The 21,359-nt window shown below is 37.4% G+C and overlaps 4 protein-coding genes across 5 annotated transcripts; 2 read left to right on the plus strand and 2 right to left on the minus strand.

The window, feature by feature from the left end:
* LOC104739936 (pentatricopeptide repeat-containing protein At1g12300, mitochondrial) lies at positions 1,346–5,092 on the plus strand. The gene is made up of 3 exons (XM_010460416.2): positions 1,346–3,771; positions 3,877–4,174; positions 4,794–5,092. The coding sequence occupies exon 1, from the start codon at positions 1,424–1,426 to the stop codon at positions 3,302–3,304; it is 1,881 nt and encodes a 626-aa protein (XP_010458718.1). The 5' UTR covers positions 1,346–1,423; the 3' UTR covers positions 3,305–3,771; positions 3,877–4,174; positions 4,794–5,092.
* LOC104739939 (protein AUXIN SIGNALING F-BOX 3-like) lies at positions 7,688–10,422 on the minus strand. Its single transcript, XM_010460417.1, has 4 exons — positions 10,006–10,422; positions 9,335–9,850; positions 8,757–9,252; positions 7,688–8,678 (listed from the first exon to the last, which is right to left on the minus strand). Exons 2-4 carry the CDS (start codon positions 9,784–9,786, stop codon positions 7,890–7,892), a joined length of 1,737 nt encoding a protein of 578 aa, XP_010458719.1. The 5' UTR covers positions 9,787–9,850; positions 10,006–10,422; the 3' UTR covers positions 7,688–7,889.
* LOC104739940 (nucleolin-like) lies at positions 13,674–15,481 on the minus strand. Of its 2 annotated transcripts, XM_010460419.2 has the most exons (2): positions 14,875–15,481; positions 13,674–14,030 (listed from the first exon to the last, which is right to left on the minus strand). In XM_010460419.2, exons 1-2 carry the CDS (start codon positions 15,305–15,307, stop codon positions 13,858–13,860), a joined length of 606 nt encoding a protein of 201 aa, XP_010458721.1. In that variant the 5' UTR covers positions 15,308–15,481; the 3' UTR covers positions 13,674–13,857. The 2 variants fall into 2 exon arrangements, with proteins under 2 accessions (XP_010458721.1, XP_010458720.1); XM_010460418.2 differs by lacking the exon at positions 13,674–14,030 and having other exon boundaries at positions 14,518–15,480.
* On the plus strand, positions 16,278–19,353 carry LOC104739941 (V-type proton ATPase subunit C). Its single transcript, XM_010460420.2, has 11 exons — positions 16,278–16,491; positions 16,659–16,727; positions 16,815–16,942; positions 17,063–17,162; positions 17,304–17,371; positions 17,625–17,766; positions 17,868–17,984; positions 18,151–18,276; positions 18,359–18,442; positions 18,540–18,619; positions 18,989–19,353. Exons 1-11 carry the CDS (start codon positions 16,378–16,380, stop codon positions 19,086–19,088), a joined length of 1,128 nt encoding a protein of 375 aa, XP_010458722.1. The 5' UTR covers positions 16,278–16,377; the 3' UTR covers positions 19,089–19,353.

The following is a 21,359-nucleotide window of genomic DNA, read 5'->3' on the forward strand; positions in this document are numbered from 1 at the left end:
CCTACAAGATGACAAACCATTGTAAACCTGTTAATCAAACCCAAGGCGACTTCAACTGGCAGAAAAACATCTGGAACATTGACTGTCCGCCCAAGATCAAGTTTTTCCTGTGGAAAGTAATGAGGAATGCCATACCGGTGGGTGCAAATCTACAGGCAAGAGGTATAAATCCGACAGCGGTGTGTCCACATTGCCAGGAGGCTGAGTCGTGTCTTCACCTACTTTTCCACTGCCCTTTTGCACAACAAGTTTGGGAGCAAGCACCCTTTAAGACCACGCTGATGACAGAGCAAATCACAGATATCCGAACAGGTATAGAACTTTCGAATAAAGTTACCTGCCTACCGCCTATTGGAATCGGGAAAGGTTCTCTCTTCCCCTGGATTCTATGGACACTATGGACCTGCAGAAACAAGAGGATATTTGATCAGAAACAGGCAACTCCGATGGAGGTCTTAGGTCAAGCTATCGTATCGGCCAAAGAATGGATCTCGGCTCAGAAACCAATCGAAAAGGTGGTTAGCAAACCTACCAGACCAGATCCAACCATCAATACAAGTACAATAAGGTGTTTTTCGGATGCAGCCTGGCATGAAGAGTCAAGACTTGCGGGATTAGGATGGGTTTTCTCCAAACAATTCCCCAGATCCGACATCTCAAGCCGATCAGTGGCTTACAACGTCCACTCACCGTTACTCGCAGAGGCCCTCGCCCTCTTCCAGGCCGTTAAACACGCCATCGATCTGGGATACCAAAACCTTTCTTTTGCTTCAGATTCGCAGCATCTAATCAAAGCACTCAATTCGGAGCCCTACTCCAAGGAACTCCACAGGATTCTCCATGATATCCTAGTTTTATCACTCAATTTCAATGTTTGTGAGTTTCGATTTGTTAACAGAGAGATGAACAAAAAGGCGGATGAGGTAGCTAAATCAGCTTTAATTATCTCAACCGTTGATGTATCAAACGTTATTTAATGAAAAAGCAATTGTTTTTTGACAAAAAAAAAAAAAGAAAAAAGAGACATCGGTTTGATAAATAAATGAGAAGACTAAAAAAGTATAGTATATTGGCTAGAAAAACATGTCATTAGACATTGGTTTGGTTTAGAAAGAAGTTACCAAATTTGATTACTTAATGTACTTTGGGTGTGATTCGTCATTGTTGGTCGGTTAGACTCGGGTAAAACCATTTTGGCAACAAGTAAAAGTAATATTAGTGGAACCAAAGGATAAATGATAACCGTTTTTAACTGAACCGTCCCATTAAACCGGTTATAGAAGCATATCAAACCGGTTATCAATCATCTGAAGATTTTAGGTTTCCCCAATTCCATTGATTCCTTCTTCCGTTCTTCGTATCGTCTTCGTAGCTTTTGGTGCCATTTATATTTTCCCCTCTTTCAAATTCTTTAATTTGGGTCATGAATGGATTGGTTCAGACACGTCTACTCCGAAGGACAGCAAGTACTTTGAGAACTGCTTTACTCTTGTCTTGTTGCGGACGAGACTATTCTGGTTTCAGCGATAGGAATCTGTCTTATAAAGAGAGATTGAGAAGTGGGCTTGCTGATATCAAGGCAGAGGATGCTGTTGATCTGTTCCAAGACATGATTAGGTCTCGTCCTCTTCCCACTGTCATTGATTTCAGTAGATTGTTTAGTGCCGTTGCCAGAACAAAGCAGTATGATCTCGTTCTAGCTCTCTCCAAGCAGATGGAGCTGATTGGGATTGCGTATGACTTGTACTCTCTCAATATTGTCATCAATTGTTTCTGTCGGCGTGGTAAAGTTTGTTACGCTTATTCTGTTTTGGGGAAGATCGTGAAACTTGGTTATGAGCCTGACACAGTCACTTTTTCAACTCTGATTAACGGATTATGTCTCGAGGGCAGAGTCTCCGAAGCCGTGGGATTAGTTGATCGAATGGTGGAAATGAGACATACACCCGATGTCATTACAATCAGCACTTTGGTCAATGGACTTTGTCTCAATGGTAAAGTGTCTGAGGCTGTGGTTTTGATAGATCGAATGATTGAAAATGGCTGTCAACCCAATGAAGTTACCTTTGGACCGGTTCTAAATGTAATGTGCAAGTCCCGGAAAACTGCCTTGGCCATGGAGTTGCTCAAAAAGATGGAAGAAAGAAAGATCAAGCTTAATGTAGTCCATTACAGTATCATCATCGATGGTCTTTGTAAAGACGAAAACCTTGACGATGCACTCAACCTTTTCAATGAAATGGAGATGAAAGGGATTAAAGCAAATGTTATTACCTACAACACTCTCATTAGAGGCTTCTGTAATGATGGTAGATGGGATGATGGTGCACAGTTGCTGAGGGATATGATCACAAGGAGAATCACCCCCAACGTTGTCACATTCAGTGTTTTGATTGATAGTTTTGTGAAAGAGGGAAAGCTTCTAGAGGCCGAAGAACTGTACGAGGAGATGATTCGACGAGGTATATCTCCTACTACTGTTACATATAGTTCTTTGATAGATGGGTTTTGCAAGGAGAACCGCCTAGACAAGGCAAACCAGATGCTGGACCTGATGGTTAGCAAAGGTTGTGATCCTAATATCGTGACTTATAGTAGTCTCATAAATGGATATTGTAAGGCTGAGCGGGTCGATGATGGTTTTGAATTGTTCCGCAAAATGTCCCTGAGAGGAGTGGTTGCTAATACAGTTACTTATAGCACTCTAATCCATGGGTTTTGTCAATCGGGAAAACTTGAGGTTGCTAAAGAACTCTTCCAAGCGATGGTTTCTCGTCGTGTTCCTCCTGATATCGTGACTTACAAAATTTTGCTGGATGGGTTGTGTGACAATGGGGAACTAGAAAAAGCAATGGAAATTTTTGAAAAAATGCAGAAGAGTAAGATGGAACTTGATATAGGTATCTATAACATCATCATTCACGGGATGTGCAATGATGGTAAGGTAGATGATGCTTGGGATTTATTCTGTAGTTTACCTGTTAGAGGAGTGAAGCCCGATGTTAAGACATACAACATAATGATTGGAGGACTGTGTAAGAAAGGCTCACTGTCTGGAGCGGACATTTTGTTTAGAAAAATGGAAGAGGATGAGCATGCGCCTGATGGTTGTACATACAACACACTAATACGAGCACATCTCCGAGGTAGTGACATAAATACATCAGCTGAACTCATCGAAGAAATGAAGAGGTGCAGGTTCGCTGCTGATGCGTCCACTATAAAGATGGTTATCGACATGTTATCGGATGGTAGATTGGACAAAAAGTTTTTGGATATGCTTTCTTCGAATTTTAGGTGTTAACACCACTACTCTCTCTCTGTCTCTCAGAACATTGAAAGATAAAAGTCCTCCAAGTGGTCTTTTCTAACATAATCCTGGAGTTACATTACATATAGCAGCATTTGATATATACAGTATACACAACATGTTTTCCTCCTTTAAGAAAAGCTGATCGTCCCACACCAAAATACAGAACCATTCTTCTTCTTCTCGTTAAATCTCCGGATATGAGAGGTCTTTTAAAGTCAAAAGGGCTTTTAGTACAAACATTTTCGGCCCAAAGTCCAATAAGAACGTGAGTAGCATGATTTACACGTGACTTTTACTTAATTGAAAAGGTCCCCTCCTTCCTCAAAATATCTCATTTCTTTGGTGTTGTTCCGATAATCCCAAAACTCTCTGAATCGAATTGAGAGAGAAAGAGAAAGAAGAAAAAAAAAACGAAATGAGCTACGAGAAAGTCCCACCGGAATCGTATCCTCCTCCAGGTTTGTTCGATTCGATTCCCTTAGCTTTTTTTTTTTTTTCTTTTCTTCTGATTGTCTGATTTTGATTCGATTCTCAATTCTATTTTTGTGATCGGACGAATTTAGGATACCAATCTCACTATCCACCTCCGGGTTATCCATCGGCACCACCGCCGCCGGGATATCCTTCTCCTCCGTCGCATCACGAAGGATATCCTCCTCCACCTCAGTCTCACGGAGGATATCCGTATCCACCACCGTCTTCGCGTCCTTACGAAGGCGGTTATCAAGGTTACTTCGCCGGAGGTGGTTATCCTCATCATCATCAGGGACCTCTGCCGCCGCAGAACTACGATCACTGCCATCACGATCATCACCATTACCAAGATTCTGACTCTGGTTGCTCCTCTTTCCTCCGTGGCTGGTTCGTTTCTCTCCACTACTAACCTATATTAACTCTCCCCGCCTTTTTAATTACTTTCCAGTATCATTGTTTCCGTTTATACTCGATTCTTTTGTTTGTTTACTCGATTCTTGTTAACTCATTGTGTTGGTTCAAAGCTGTGATTGAGCTTTATGTTGGCTTTGTTTTTTGGATTCATTGATCTGTGTGACACTTTAGGAGCAACGTGTGGGGGTTTAAAGGATCACTGGTTAATGTTGAACCAAGTGTTTTTTTTTTGGTTTCTGGAATTTGGGAATATGTTTTGATCAGAACCAGATTCCCTTTGAGTTGATTTGTGTATGTTAGTTGAATTTTGGACTAACTCTACTAGGAAACTCTCAGACTTTGACTTCCTTTTCATTTTGTTTGGTGGCCATCGATCGGAATTAGTTCCTTAGATTTAGTTCTTCTAAGGAAGGTTCTGATGAGTTTAGAGCTATTCATTCATCACCATTATCTTCTGCAGCTTTTCTTATGCTCACTCTTTTATAAATAGTTACAGAGTTGTGATTCATTTCTCAAGCAGCCTAAATCATGTTGTTACCACTTGCGATTAACTTTTTTTTTGTTTTATTTTTGGCCGGGTTGCAAATTTTAGTCTCGCTGCTCTCTGCTGTTGCTGTGTGTTGGAGGAATGCTGCTTCTGAGAATGCCCGTCTCTGCGGATTGCTCGTCATTTTATATCTCCAATCGAAGACCTATGCCATAACTCTCTATGTCTTCTTATGTACACTACTACTATGTCATGTTTCATTGTCTGTTAATGTTTGACCTCTTTGTTTGAGAGAGTGCGCTCCGATGGATTAGACAAAGTAGAGGTTTCTTGTGAATGTTCTTTGTATTTTTAATGTGATATTTTGGAAAACATAGTTTGCTATTTTACCCAGATTTCACTTCTTTCAAAGGACTGAATTATATGGTATGCAAAATAAAATGCATATCATTATTAGTTATTCCCTCTTTGTTCGTTCAATTCACAAGTAGTTTTATAAAGGCAACCTTACATTGAAGGCAGATCAGAACAACCAAGTAGCAAACTATCAAGTTTTCACAGAAATCAGTTTTTGTCTGAAGAACCTAAAATTGAAGAAAGAGCTAACGAACGATATCAAATGCATGCCCTAAAACAAATACAAACATGTACCATTGAGAAGTCCACGATGGTCCCAGTTGGATGGATTGGAACATGAGAGAGACTAAAAAATTCCTAACATATGGCGGTGCATCTTTTCTCGTCCCAACCACTGTTCGGTAGAGGTAAAGTTTATCAACCTTGTCTCTTTCGTCTTCTTCATTCAGCTCCATCCGATTACTCTCATTCTCATTGAGGTCAAAGTAAGAATGAGAAAGGTGTAATTTATAACGTCTGTTACTATATCTTGCATGATTCAGTCTTTTTTGGACTGTCTGTTAATTGCAGCTTATTGTTGATGCATCATTGAGCAAAGAAGAGATGAAATTTAGAAGCATGTCTTGCACCAACAGAGTAGAATGAGAGTATTGAATAATGAACTGAATGATTCCACGTTTTGTTTTTAGATTCTTGAAAGGGGTTTTCTATTAAAAAAAATCTCTCAAAATCGTCAATTTTTGCAACTTCATCATGAATCTCTAATAAATGCAAACTAATCATACGAAGTCAAAAAGAATTATAACATTCATATTCATATGTATCTTCTCAAAAGTCTCACATACGTAAAATTTTCAACAACTTGTGAATTCAATATGTTCTAGTAGTAGTAGTTGATTCTTTTCTCCAGTCATCTACACGTACGTTCATATCACGTATATAGTGACATATTTTCCGCAGTTCTTAACCATATGGTAAGCGCAAACCAAGCCTCTGATTCATGTTCTTAAGATCCAAACTTGCAGTTAGAAGACCCCTGAGTCCCACATTCAATTTTCTTTTAAGATGTGCATATACAACACCGTTAGAATCAATCTTTCCCTGGACACGAGACTGAAACAAAACAAAACCTCATATTACTAGAATTAAAACGGATTTATATAAAACTTTGTTTTCAATTCCATTACATCTCTAAAAAAACAAGAATATTACCAGTCTATACTTGTAGTCATACCCAACACTAGCTCCAACATCTCTTGAAAAGNAACCATATGTTAAGCGCAAACCAAGCCTGTGAGCCATGTTCTTAAGATCCAAACTTGCAGTTAGAAGACACTCGAGTCCCACATTCAATTTTCTTTTAAGATGTGCATATACAACACCGTTAGAATCAATCTTTCCCTGGACACGAGACTGAAACAAAACAAAACCTCATATTACTAATGGAAAATAATTGTTTGCAAATATGACTGTAAAACTTAAACATAATTAATCACCTGATATCAAAGTTTTTATTATAAAAGGCTGTGATAAGGTCCCAATCAGAGTTTACAAGAACATAAGACTTTAACTATTTTTCTTCATATCCATTATCATAATATTGTAGAAGTATTTATACATGTGAAGGGTGGCTATAAATTAGGAGATATACATGAACCAAATATTTAACATAATCTACCCAAAACCTAATAACAATAAGATCACATATGATATTCTCATTGTTTCTACCCTTATCCTAATCGACACCGATTTACTTCGGTTATGTTCTCATCAGGCTAGGGAGTAGTTCAAATTAAAACCCTTAAAATAACCTGGATTTAATATATCTGCACAGAAATAAAAACTGGTTACAACAATAGTTGACAAAATGACGTTTGTTGACTACCAAGAATTAAGACAGACTTTTGAATCAAATCCGGATCAAATTGAACAATTTAAATCATACTAGATAGTTTCTATTGTATGAGTAAATCTCGTGAGCCCACCTTAAAACGATTCATGGAAAAACAATTAGAAACGAAACAGAAACGAAACAGTGTAGCCTAAAGTGCTCGAGCTTGGCCAACCCAAACAACACAAGACAGCTAATTAAATCTCTAACACGACAATAACTCATAAAGCCAGACTCACTGAACAAGTTATGTACAGTGGAAAGCTAAAGAAAGAGAATAATATTACAAGGAACAAAAAAAGAATATCGATCGTTAAAAGCTATTTATAATACTTAACCGTGAGCTTCTTTATCGATATTGTCATATAGTATAGGACAAAAGCGGCTCGAGTAACCATCTTTCTCATCGGCTTGTTTCATCGTAGACGGTGGTAAGAGATCCGCCATCGCCGCCGTTATCGTCATGGGGGTAGAGACGAAGAACTAAAAGGAAGGTTTTCTTCAAGTTTGTTTGAGCTTTTTGCTTGCATTGCAAAGCAAGGCTTTTACCAAAGAGAGAAAAAGGAAATGTAGAAGAGAGTTTAAATATTGTATACACTAAAAGGCGCAGAGAAAAGGTAAAATATCCATGACGTTATTATATGTGTAATCGAAACTTACATGTCATCAATACGAGAGGGCTACAATTAATTAATGTAATGTATGTCGTATTTACAACTTATTTTTTTTTAGTTACACGAAGAGAATGGTACGTTATATAGGTTAATATATTATACAAAGCTAACAAAGTCAGATCTAATAACAATTTGAACTTTATTTAAAAACCCATGAAGCGTTCATAGAAAACAGTTATTGTCTGAAGCAAAGTACACCTAAAATTGGAGAATATGCTAACTAACCAAACATCAAAAGCCTAAACCAAAAAACCATGTCCGGGGTAGGATGGAGTCGGACTAAAGAATCCTAACATATGGCGGTGCATCTTTTCTCGTCCCAACCACTGTTCGGTAGAGGTAAAGTTTATCAACCTTGTCTCTTTCGTCTTCTTCATTCCCCTCCATCCGATTACTCTCATTCTCATTGATGATCTCTACATTGAGCCGTGGCGAATTCTTAGCCACCCTCTTGCAGCCACCGAGTGTTACTTCACAAGACGACATCCAAAGGGATCGCATTGTTTCGTATTTATGCACGTCACCAAGAAGAGCCGCGTTCCCAAATGGACTGTCTCTTATCTCCAGCTTCCTCAGCTTTTTGCATCCGTTCAACACATAAAGCATTCCTTTGTCAGTCTCCCCTGCAAAAGCTATCGAAAGCATCTCGAGCTCTTCTGCATACATACCGATGTAGAGGAAGACTTGGTCGTTTAAAAGACCGGAGACAGAGAGCCGTCTTAGACCCTTGCAAGCTTGTACGATCGCACCAAAGCCTTCGTCTAGTGACTGAGATGTGATGTGGTCAGGTTTGTGTGGCTCGAGAATGCATAGCCTGAACCGGATGAAGTTTGGGCAGTTCTTGGCCACGGTAATGAGCGCTGCGTTTGTCATTTGTTTGCAGAAGTATAGAATCGAATGAAGTTGGGGACAACCTGCGGAGATGGCGACTAGTCCGACTTCAGTCACAGCTGCGTTGTTGTTATCTTCTTCACCATGTAAATCGGAGGGAAAAACTCTCAGCTCTTGCAACTCTTTACATGTGGCAGCCACAACCACAAGTCCTTTGTCGCCAATACTATCCAATATCTGTAGGTACCATAAACCCCATTTGTTGTCAGGTAAGTAAGAGGACAGGGAAAAAAAGAAAGTGAGATCAAAACGTACCCATAACCGTTGAAGTCTTTTGCAAAGCTGAATAAGCTTGATGAGGTGGTTGCCTCGAATCTCAGCTGCATAGCTGAGGTTCAAGGAGATAAGGTTCTGACAAATCGGGTAGAACGCTGGGAGACAGAGTGGAGCAGCCTCTAAAAAGCCCGACAAGCTCCTTAACGAGGAGCACTTCTGAATAGCAGCCATGAGTTTCCTAAAAGATTCTGGATCAGGCTCATTCTCATAAGACCCTACTCCTAAATCCACAAGCTGCGGCGCACAGCTCATTAACCTTGCGAGTGCGTCAAGCGGTACAGCACGGTTTAGCTTCAAGGTCTTGAGGTTTGGTGACCTCGCGACAAGCCTCTCAAGAGCAGCCACATTGGTTTCTCCTTTAAGACAGGCGAAATTCAAAGAGGTAAGAGTAGTGCAGCTGTCTGGAAAACAGTTCAGCCATTGACCTCTATGATCATCGATTTCATTCTCTTGCAAGTCCAGCTCACGAAGATGCCTAACACAAGAAAGACAACACATTTATTATAAACGACTCAAGAAACGCTTGAAATCAAAAAAGGAAGGAGACAAATATTTACCTGCAATTAGAGGCAATGGAAGCTAAGCCGTCAGTAGTAAAACCTTCACAGCTGACAAGAACCAAAGACTTGAAATTTGGAAAAGAACGTGAAAGAAGCTCTAAGCTTTCATCAGTCACAACCATCCGCTTCAACCTAAGCTCCTCAAGTCCAACACGGCTACTAGACAAAGCTTCAATCCAAGGATGCACGAAACCTCCCCATTCATAAGGAACCAAGTTGAAGTCAGCGAAATGAGGCTTCCCTTTGAGAGTCAAAGACTTGAGACACGGGAACCTCCCGATTAATCTCTCCGGGTTGATGGCGTAGCAGTTCCCGATGAACACTTTCTTCCTACAGAACCTCTCGATCTTGTGCCACGATTTGCATACAAGAGATATCGAGTTCCTGTCTCTGTGAGAAGCTATGAAGTTAAAAACATGCTCTATGACCTCTTCCGGGAAATAATTCATTCTTTTCCTCTCTAATTAAACTTCAAGATCAGCTCAGTGAAGCTTCTTCTTTGGTATCAAGAACCTGAGAGATTCAAAATTATTATACAAAACCCAATTTTAAATGAGTACAGAACAGACATCAGATCCTGAAACTAAAATAGAACAGAGAGATTAAAAGATTCAGATCTACGAGAAGAATAAAATGAGAGATAGATCTACGAAAGAAATGGAGCTTACTACTAAGATCGTCGTCGTGACTAAACTCGCCGATGATGATGATTCGATGGAACAAGAAGAAGAAGAAGGAAAAAGAAACTGAAAACGAGGAAAACGTTGAAAAAATAATGAATCTGGATAAAACTGTGTGTGTGGAGTTAGGCTTCAAGTCCAATGATGATGAGATGATCAAAGATTTGGATGAGAGAGAGTAAGAGAGAGAGAGCAAGCAAAAAAAACAGTACAAAACTCTTATGGTAATAAAAAAAAAAACAAAACATAATAAAGCAGAGGAGAAGCTAAACCTAGCTGACCAAAAGAGAAGCTAAACCATGGTTAAGTTTGAGATTTTTGGTGTGCGATGAGGATGATCCGACGGTGGAGAATGGTTCAATGCGACAAAAATGAATCTGAACCGTTGAAGATGTTGTTGTTGTTGCTCACACTCACTCACACCACTGGGTTGGTTGGTTGGTTAATTAATTTATATAACGAGAGCCGAGAGGGCCTTTCGCCAAAGGGAAAGGGTGAACTGTGAAGTGATGTGTCAAGAGCAAAAGAGACTTTATACAATTGCCCCTACTTTTTTCATTCTATTTACCATTACTGCCACGTTGATTTTAATCCTTTTTGATTTATCTTATTATTGTAATTCTCTTTCACGGTTGTTAGAAAGTCTAACGACTAATTTTAAATATATTCGTGAAATTGATATTTGACGTTGATTAATTAGTTAAAGATACATTGTTCCTTTTGGATTCGTTAGAAAGTGTACGACAAATCATCGAATAAATAAGATCCCTAACGTATACAAGTCGTATTTGTACTGCACCAAATAGCAAATACATACGTTTTACTTAATTCCCATTTTAGACTCGTCATTTAGTTAATGTGTGTGATACTACTAGTAATAAACAAAAAAGAAGAGAAAGTAAGGGCTGTCTGAATTTTTGTCGTGGGACGAGCAGGACACCTTTTTGTGGATTTATACGGAATTAGAAGGTCATGAAATTTTACTCTCTTTTTTTTTTTTTTTCTCTTCCATTTTTTTATATCTTTATTCAATATTTTTTTTATACCAAACAAATCCAAAAGCTAATTTGAACTCTTTATCTTTTTCAAAAGAAGATGGTTATGACTTATGACTTATATGAGGTAGGGTTCAATCTCGATAATTTCGTTACTCTGTCTGTTGCAAAAAAAAAACACCAATTATAAAAAGGATAAAACTTTTCTTTCAATTTCAACTGAAACTGAATTTGATTCTAACTTTACTTACATGGTTCATTTACGACAAAATGCTAACAATCCTAAGTTTATTAAGTTGTATGTAAGTCTATTATCAACAAGGTGAATTAGACAAAAAAAAAAAAAAAAAGGGGAAAAGATAGTATTATAAAAGGAGCAAAAAAAGATGGCGTAGGCTTCATAATCAAACTCAATAATAGACCCACTTGCAGATTATTTACATCGAGAGAGGGGAAGAAATGAGAATGAAAGAGAGAGTACACAAACAAAATCATTGTTACTAGTTTAAAGATTTGAGTCATTTCTCTTGCAAAACACTACTAATTTTGAAGAACTTTTTTTATTTATTTATAAAGTTAGTGGTATTAATTATTGGTGAGTACTTAGGAGCATATACAAATCACATACTATCAACTGATTATCTTTTCGAATTTTCCCAATGGCCGACTAAAACTTATGTGGAAACAAGTTTTGCTTTTGTGTCATTCAAATATCTTATCTTAATTTGTTTCTAACTTATCACATGAGGAGTTCTATACAGTACTATAATTATTCGACTTATAGAATCGTGTTTACAATAAGTTAAGATATAGACCATAATCATCTTTCATCTTATGATCTTTGTTAAGAAAATGAAAAAAATTCTTATAATTCAAAATGTTAAGAATCTTGTGTAAAAAAAGGGGATGAGTGATGATTTCACATCTCTTGACCCATCATATGCTACAATGGCTGCCATGTGAAGGCCACCTTTTAGTAATCATCTCTGTTTACACCATCGATACATAATCTTGTTTTCTTACCATTATCTTGATTTTAGTTGACTCGGCCGATAATGCCTGTATTATTGGATTTTACTGTGCAACCAACCACACATCTCATCTCTAAGTTAATGCGGGTAAATTATCTTGGTAAATTATCTTAAAAATTCCAAGAGTTTATTATAATCCCGGAGAATGAATTATATAGAGAGAAGAAAAGTATTTCGAATATGCAAATACATGATTATCTAGTCTCTATCCTTGGTAAAAAGTTTTATGTATTCATCTTCTAGAACTCTTTATCTTCTTTTGTTTTTTCCCAGCTTTTTTTGTTGGTTCATGAGATTCCTTTTCCTTTTATCTTATGAATCCAAAGGCCCAAAAAGCAGAGAGACTCATAATGACGCATGTCTCACTTATTCATAATCTCTCTACATACCAATACCACCATTACACATATCAACCACACACATCCATATCACATCATAATTATCATTACACATATCGATCGATATACATACACATTTCAAGTATATGTATGTATTGTGGATCTCCCAATGTTGAGAGATTCGGAAAGGAACCCTTTTTCAGTTCTCATTGTCACTCCCTGGTGGTCCAGTTTTTCATTTTGCATTAAGAACATAAGAGTTATGATGATATTCTCCTGACAAAGATCTGTTACTCCTATTATTGAACTATAAGAATCTATGCGTCGAATATAAAAGTGGGTAAATACTACTTACGGTTAAACGATAAAAAACCATGTGTGTGATTCCACACTTCAATATAGATTGCTGCCGAGTCAAGCAAACGACTTTGCAAAAATGTTTTCAAAATACACCTCAGAGAAAGGGATCACAAAAACAAGACACTTGACATTATAAGGGTCACAACTCACTATATTTTCTACCCCAAACAGGCAAGCAGCACAGAAGCACATCAAAGAACGACCTCATGAACATAACAATCGAACAATCGTTTCATCCAATAGTTCTATCAGTCTCCTAAATAGAAGTTGAAGACAGAACAATGGGGATGCGAACTGTAAGTTTCCACCTTTACAATCCTCGAGATGAAAAACAACGAACATAGCCAGTAGTGATCTTGATTCTAGTACTCTCATTATCTCTTAAACTAGATTAGCTTAACCCAACTCGGTCTCGTTAACCTTCTAGGAATCTTGATTCTAGTGCTCTCATTATCTCTTAAACTAGTTTAGCTTAACCCAACCCTGTCTCGTTAACCTTCTAGGAATCTTGATTCTAGTACTCTCATTATCTCTTAAACTAGTTTAGCTTAACCCAACCCTGTCTCGTTAACCTTCTAGGACTTAGGTTGCCTTTGCCAAATGAACACAAGAAAATGAACTAGTTGATTCAAACACTTACTCTAAGCTGCATCATTATCTACATCAAGAATGTTCACTGCAATGCATGATGTAACAGATCCTAGAGTCTATCTACAGAGCTTAAACAGGACCTTTACGGATCATCCATGGCCGGCCATTAGTGTAAACCCTTGTTACAGTATCACACATCTCAAAACCCCTTTTGTTGAAACTGACCAAATCAATACCAGTTTTCTCTAATGCCAAGTCACAAGCAGCAATCTTTAAATCTCACACAGAGTCGAGAAAAGATGATAAATTTACACATCAAACGACCAAAGAGGCACAGTGGATGAGATTGCAAGAACACCATAAGATATTACTATATAATAAGCGACATAGGTCCAAGCGTTTGAAAGATTAGATTATAACCAAGAAGAATCACTGAACAGAGACAAACCCCTCTTTAGAATCAAAAGGAACTAAATTTTTGATTTTTCCTTAAAAGACTAACCTTGTTATAAACTAAGGTTTTTTTTAAGCATCACTATCATCACTGCTATCATCATCATCCTCGCCACGGTTAGTGACATCATTGGAGATGTAAACTCCAGGCTGGCTCGATCGTCTCCTAGTCCTGGACGGAAGGATGTTATCCAAATCAACCTCAGCCAAAGGATCATCTGAGAAATCACTTTCGTCATCTTCACCAAATTCTTGGTCATCATCATCACTGTCATCTTCTTCGTCATCACTTGAATCCACTTCANATCTTGATTCTAGTACTCTCATTATCTCTTAAACTAGTTTAGCTTAACCCAACCCTGTCTCGTTAACCTTCTAGGACTTAGGTTGCCTTTGCCAAATGAACACAAGAAAATGAACTAGTTGATTCAAACACTTACTCTAAGCTGCATCATTATCTACATCAAGAATGTTCACTGCAATGCATGATGTAACAGATCCTAGAGTCTATCTACAGAGCTTAAACAGGACCTTTACGGATCATCCATGGCCGGCCATTAGTGTAAACCCTTGTTACAGTATCACACATCTCAAAACCCCTTTTGTTGAAACTGACCAAATCAATACCAGTTTTCTCTAATGCCAAGTCACAAGCAGCAATCTTTAAATCTCACACAGAGTCGAGAAAAGATGATAAATTTACACATCAAACGACCAAAGAGGCACAGTGGATGAGATTGCAAGAACACCATAAGATATTACTATATAATAAGCGACATAGGTCCAAGCGTTTGAAAGATTAGATTATAACCAAGAAGAATCACTGAACAGAGACAAACCCCTCTTTAGAATCAAAAGGAACTAAATTTTTGATTTTTCCTTAAAAGACTAACCTTGTTATAAACTAAGGTTTTTTTTAAGCATCACTATCATCACTGCTATCATCATCATCCTCGCCACGGTTAGTGACATCATTGGAGATGTAAACTCCAGGCTGGCTCGATCGTCTCCTAGTCCTGGACGGAAGGATGTTATCCAAATCAACCTCAGCCAAAGGATCATCTGAGAAATCACTTTCGTCATCTTCACCAAATTCTTGGTCATCATCATCACTGTCATCTTCTTCGTCATCACTTGAATCCACTTCAATCAATTTGCCTTTCCCCTTGTCTTCTCTCGAAATCCCTTTACCTTTCCTATCAACCACCTCTTCAACTTCTTCTTCATCTTCTTCCTCGTCGTCTTCCTCTTCATCTCCAACTTGTTGCTCCTCTTCAGCTTCAAGAAGATCGCCGATTACGCCATTCTCAACCTTTTCAGCTGGTTTCTCCGGACAAACCGATGATTCTGCACCAATCGAATCAAGATCCTCGATGCCGCTTCCATTGTTTTCTCCTCCGTCTTTGGACTCAGGGTTAAGCTTTTGAGACTTGTTTGACAAATTATCCTGGTCTTGGCAAAAGAGATCCGATTTCCGCTTCACAGGAAACGAAGAATCCTGCTGGTTCTCAACATCCGCCATAGATGAATTGAAAACTTCTTACTTGAGAGTGTAGGAATCGCGGTTGGTTTGAAGAAGAAGACGACGACGATTCAGAGTTAGGGCTTTTGAGCTTTCCTTATTATATCTACTACAGTCAATTTTGGTGGTAACCCTAGAAAGGAGTTTTTGATAGGGTTCTTTTTTTCTCAATCAACCCCTGATTTTCACTTTTTCTTCTCTCTCTCTCTCTACTTTATTATTTGGACCTCAATACAGTTCGTGGCCCGTTAGCCCATTTGGCCTGTCTTCTCAACAATTTTACCATTATGCTAAAATAACCGCTTAAACAGTCAAAACAATTAAAATTAATCGCAACATGTAATGGTAAATCTGATGATTGATCATAAACTGACTAATAGGATATTGAGCTCGACGGCTACCTGTTATGAGGATGACGACTAGTACTGATGAGTTATATTGCATCACCAATTCACCCATATGGAAGTTCAGCCAGATTAAATCAAATCCGGATCAATTGAACAAATTAAATCATACTATATACACTAGTATTTTATACACTGTATGTAATAAATTTCGTAAGACTACCTTGAAACAATTTCATGGAAAACAATTAGAAGAAACGAAACGAAAATGTTCCCAAAGTTTGCCCAAACTTGGCCAGTACACAATAGTACATACTTTAAGGCTTGTATAGAATAACAACAAAGCTTCTTCATTGATTGATTCGTCCTGTTTTACATAAACCACTGAGCATTACATTACTCTGCAGCGGATGATACTGTTAAACTCAAATTCCTTCGACAACGTGGATTTATAAAATAAATAAATAAATGATTATTAGACGTTGTGCATAAAAATTTAGGACAAAAAAAGCCCGAGTGTGTGTGTGTGGCAGCAGGAGAACGTGCCGGGGGATATTAAACCGACTCAATGCAACAGTCTACCGGTTTGGTTATCTTAGTCAATTGTTTTATAAGAAGGACCGGTTGGTTATATCCAATTTTGACAGGCAGAGAGGATTTGATTGAAGAAGAAGATACAGATCCATCGGAGAAGAAGACAGAGAGGGAGAGAGAGATTGAAGATCAATGACATCGAGGTACTGGGTTGTGTCTCTTCCAGTGAAAGACTCTGCTTCTTCGTTATGGCAACGATTACAGGATCAGATCTCAAAGCATTCCTTTGATACTCCAGTTTATCGGGTACTCTGATCTTGCTCGATTTGGGTCTCTTCGAAATTGATTCATAATTTATATGGCTGTGAGAGAGAGAGAGAGAGAGAGATCTTGTACTATCATCTCTCGTAGTATTACTTAAGTATTCATCTGATTTCGTATGGGTTTTGTTTTTTGATTTCAATTTCTCGCAGTTTAACATTCCTAATCTTCGTGTTGGAACCTTAGATTCTCTACTCGCCCTTGGCGATGATCTGCTTAAGGTAAAATTCGTCGATTGCATTTTTCTCTGTTGAGAAATTTTTGTGGGTGGTAATGATTATGATCTCTTGTTGTGGTGGTTGTGGTAGTCGAACAGTTTTGTGGAAGGAGTTTCACAAAAGATCAGGAGACAGATCGAAGAATTGGAGAGGATTTCTGGTGTGGAGAGCAACGCTCTTACTGTTGATGGCGTTCCTGTTGATTCTTATCTCACCAGGTTTATTTTGTTTGTTTTTACATTTTACAAACTAGTTTAATTTGCTACTTATTGGTTAGCCTGTGATCGGATTCGGTAAAGAAGGTAACTTTATTTTTATTTTTGTTGATTGGTTTTAAGGTTTGTGTGGGATGAAGCTAAGTACCCAACAATGTCACCCCTGAAGGAGGTTGTCGACAATATTCAGTCTCAGGTTGCAAAGATTGAGGATGATCTCAAGGTATTATTGAAGCTTCAACCTTTAAGAAGAAAGATTAGTCAAATGAGAGTATATTGTTAGAGTTTCCTTACTATCATTGTTGCTTTGCTTTGGTTCAAATCGTGGTCGTGTTAATGAACTCTGATTGCACGTATTACTCAGGTTCGTGTTGCTGAATATAACAATATCCGCGGTCAACTCAATGCTATTAACCGCAAGCAAAGTGGAAGGTAACTTTTTTTGTTTTCCCCTCATACTTATTCTTATAACAAGTTAGAAATTGTGGGTAGTTTTGCGAAAAGAAAAAAAATGGAAATTTGTTTTCTCATCTATCTAAACTTTGCTTGAAACATGTTCTACCACGTGAAAGTGTTAGAATAATACTTAGTAATTTTCAGAATAATGCTATTGATATTTATCGTTATCTCAGCACTTTCAGTATCTTTGTGGCATTGTGGTTGATCTTCCTCCGTCTTGTTTCAGCTTAGCTGTTCGTGACCTCTCAAACTTGGTTAAGCCAGAAGATATTGTTGCCTCAGAACATCTCGTGACTCTCCTTGCAGTTGTTCCAAAGTATTCCCAAAAAGAATGGAAAGACAATTATGAGAAATTTACCGAATATGTGGTAAACTGTTGACTTGTTGGTTTATGGAATAGACCAATGGTAACGCTATTTATTAGTTTGTGGCACAGTGATTTTAATCGATTTATCCTAACTGTTTTCAGGTTCCTAGGTCCTCCAAGTTATTGTTTGAGGATAATGAGTATGCTCTTTACACCGTCGTTCTCTTTACGCGTGTCGCAGATAATTTCAGGACAACTGCTCGTGAGAGAGGATTCCAAGTGAGTATTCTGTTCAAGTTCCTGATCTTACCTCTCGAGTTTTCGTAGAATTGCTAGTAGTAGTGATTTTTCCTACGAACTGATATTATGCATTGTGCAAGTTAAGACATTTGGTTGATTCTCAAAGCTTTTTATTCATAGTATACTGTACACCATCCTCTTTTAGGTCCGTGATTTTGAACATAGCGTTGAAGCACAAGAGACTCGTAAACAAGAGCTAGAAAAGTTGGTGGAGGATCAGGAAAGTCTGAGAAGCTCTCTTTTGCAGTGGTGCTACACCAGTTATGGAGAGGTAACTACACATTTCTCTACATAGCTATAATCTTGTAATATCGATACCCGAATCTGTTTTGATCATCGGTCTATATATGTAGGTTTTCAGCTCCTGGATGCATTTCTGTGCTGTGCGTGTATTCGCTGAGAGTATTATGAGATATGGTTTACCTCCAGCATTCTTGGTAAATTAAGACTCCAAGCTATACTATTCTCGAGAATCCCTAAACCCTTTTAACTCACTGACCAAATTACTTTCTCTTGTGATGAGTTATTTTCCAGGCATGTGTCTTATCTCCGGCTGTGAAAAGTGAAAAGAAAGTACGCCCCATTCTTGAACGCTTGTGTGATTCGACCAACAGGTATGTGAAAAGTCTACCTCTAGCTGTCTTAGGATACATGGAAGCTGTTTAACATTCAACTTTATATTTATCCTGGAAAGAAAATTGTAGCAATAGTTATGACCTTAATGATGAAAGAACTTGCAGAATTTTGTGGAGAAAACCAAGAACCAAAGTAAAATCAAACTTGAATTTGGTTGATGTGAAATCGAAACCTTACTGATTCCGCCCTGCTTACTGCAATCTTGAGGCCAAATGTAGTAATCAGATATAAGTCGCTTAAGTTGGAAAAAGACCAATTGCCTACAAAATCTTTGGGTGGATTCATCTATATTAAGTAGTGTAGTTCGATTTGAGGTTTTTGAGTCTAATAGCATGAAAACATTGCAGTTTATACTGGAAAAGCGAGGAGGATGGAGGAGCCATGGCTGGTTTAGCCGGTGACTCAGAGACACATCCTTATGTCTCCTTCACTATCAACCTTGCATAAAGTTGATGGGAGATGCTTTTGATGCTTCTCCTCGTCTCTGTCTTCATCTGTTATATTTGTTTGTGCTCTATAGATTTCACATTTATTTTTCGTAATATATTTTGACTCTCAAAATAAAGTGGCACGCGTGAGAAGATGTTGCTGTAATTCTATTTGGCCGGAGTCTTTTAGATTCCCGTGAGTTCAGACACTTGTTGAAGACAAACGGCTATACAGTTGTTAAAAGCCTTTTTGTCATTTTGTGAACTGGTTGATTTATTTATTATATATATCACTCTGTTCCGTTTTGTCTTTTTGTTTTGGTCTGAAAGATATTAGTATCGGCTTTTATTGGTATTTTCCTCGAAACGATGTCCGAAGGTTCTCGAGATTACTAATCATATGGTAAAGTGGTAACATTTGTGGCTGAGTGATATGTAAAATGGGCCAACTTTTAGCACCAAACTTGAAAAAAACATTGGTATTTTGTTGTTAATTTAGTTTTTTAATCTCACTTAAAGCTCTTATATATCAATCAGAGTATTCAACAAATTTGCTATTTGTATTTTGGCTTAAACAACTGTGTAACGATTAAAATCGTTTTTGTTCAAAACTATTTATCAGAGTTTACGACGTACTGAGGAAAATTAAATTACACTCGTATAGTTAGAATACACGCTATACTGGGCCTTGGCCCAAATTATTTTTTGATCTATATATATGTAATTGTTTTTTCTTTCTAAAATTCTTAAGTAAATGCATAATTGTATTACTAAATTATCCAATGAAATACTTCTTTTTCTTGTTTTTTGGTCGGGAATAGTTCAGCTTAGATGTCTGGTTGTTTTCTTGGTACACTGAAATTGATCGAATTTGTTTACAATTACCTTTGGTTTTGTATTCAATAGTGTTTTAAACTATAATTCAGGACCAAAAAGGTTTCTATTTACATTTTTGATATATATGTTGCAGTACATTTCTCACTTAATATAATATTCTCTCTTATTGATGATGATCCAAATAATTTTAGTATTAGTTTTGTAGGTTAAATTTACGAATGTCAATAAACATATCATTTAGTGGCTTTCCAAACAATAGTTAAAATATACTAATATAATATTACTTTGTACAAAATCCGCTTTGGAGTTTGTGGTACTCGAATTTTTATTTAATGAAGATAAGGTCCTTATCAAGGATAATTTACCAAAACAGGCATGACATGTGGTTGATCAAAAGAGCAAAAACTATGTATAAATATTATATCACAATGTCCAAAGCTTTTCGATTTTGGATCGGTTTAGAAACCAAATTGCATTTCTAGATCAAATCAGATCTGTTCTGTTTTTTTATTAGGAATTTTTGTGTCTGTTATGAGGGTTTTTTTTTTCAAATTTCAAGTTTGGATTTTTATTTTTATTTTGGTTCGGTTTGGGATCTTTGGTCCATACCGGTTTGATATAACTAGGGTTTTTTCTCCAAAAACTATGTAATGCCCTCCTTTACATCTCCCACTATATTAAATAAGCCAAAACGTAGCGCTGTAAGGTTTGTTGATCGACTAATTTGTTGATCGACTAACAAGGTATGTTGTCTTAGGATATTTTTAAGCCACTTTTATATCAATCAGAGTATATTATTATTCAACACTTGTATATCAATCAGAGTATATTATTCACTTTACACTGATTCGTGAACACTTGTGTGATTCGACTAACAAGTATGTGAAAAGCCTCTGCCTCTAATCGTCTTAGGATATGTTTAAGCTACTTTTATATCAATCAGAGTATATTATTCAACACTTTTATATTAATCATAGTATATTATTCATTTTACTCTTGATACTTTACTCTGATTCTTGAACACTTGTGTGATTCCACTAACAAGTATGTGAAAAGTCTTTGCCTCTAGCCGTCTTAGGATATGTTTAAGCCACTTTCATATCAATAAGAGTATATTATTCAACACTTTGCTATTTGGGATTTTGGCTTTAAACAAACTGCTTTTTCTCTGACTATGCTTTCTTAATGAAAACTTTTTTTCTTCTGTTGTCTAATCGATTAAAGTCCTTTTCTTTACAAAACTATTAATCAGAGACTCTGATTCAGAGTCTGTAACCAGAGCCGGCCAAGAGGCCAAGCATTGGCTTGCGGCCATGCATAATAAATATAACATTTCGGCCGTTATCTACAAAAATTTTCTTTAGACCAGTGGTTTAGTTGTACTAATGTTGGCACCACTTCATAGGTTTGACCCTCATGAGTTGCATTTAGTTTTTTTTTTTTTTTTTTTTTT

This window comes from Camelina sativa, chromosome 14, assembly GCF_000633955.1.
Source record: "Camelina sativa cultivar DH55 chromosome 14, Cs, whole genome shotgun sequence".
NCBI classification, from domain to species: Eukaryota; Viridiplantae; Streptophyta; class Magnoliopsida; order Brassicales; family Brassicaceae; genus Camelina; species Camelina sativa.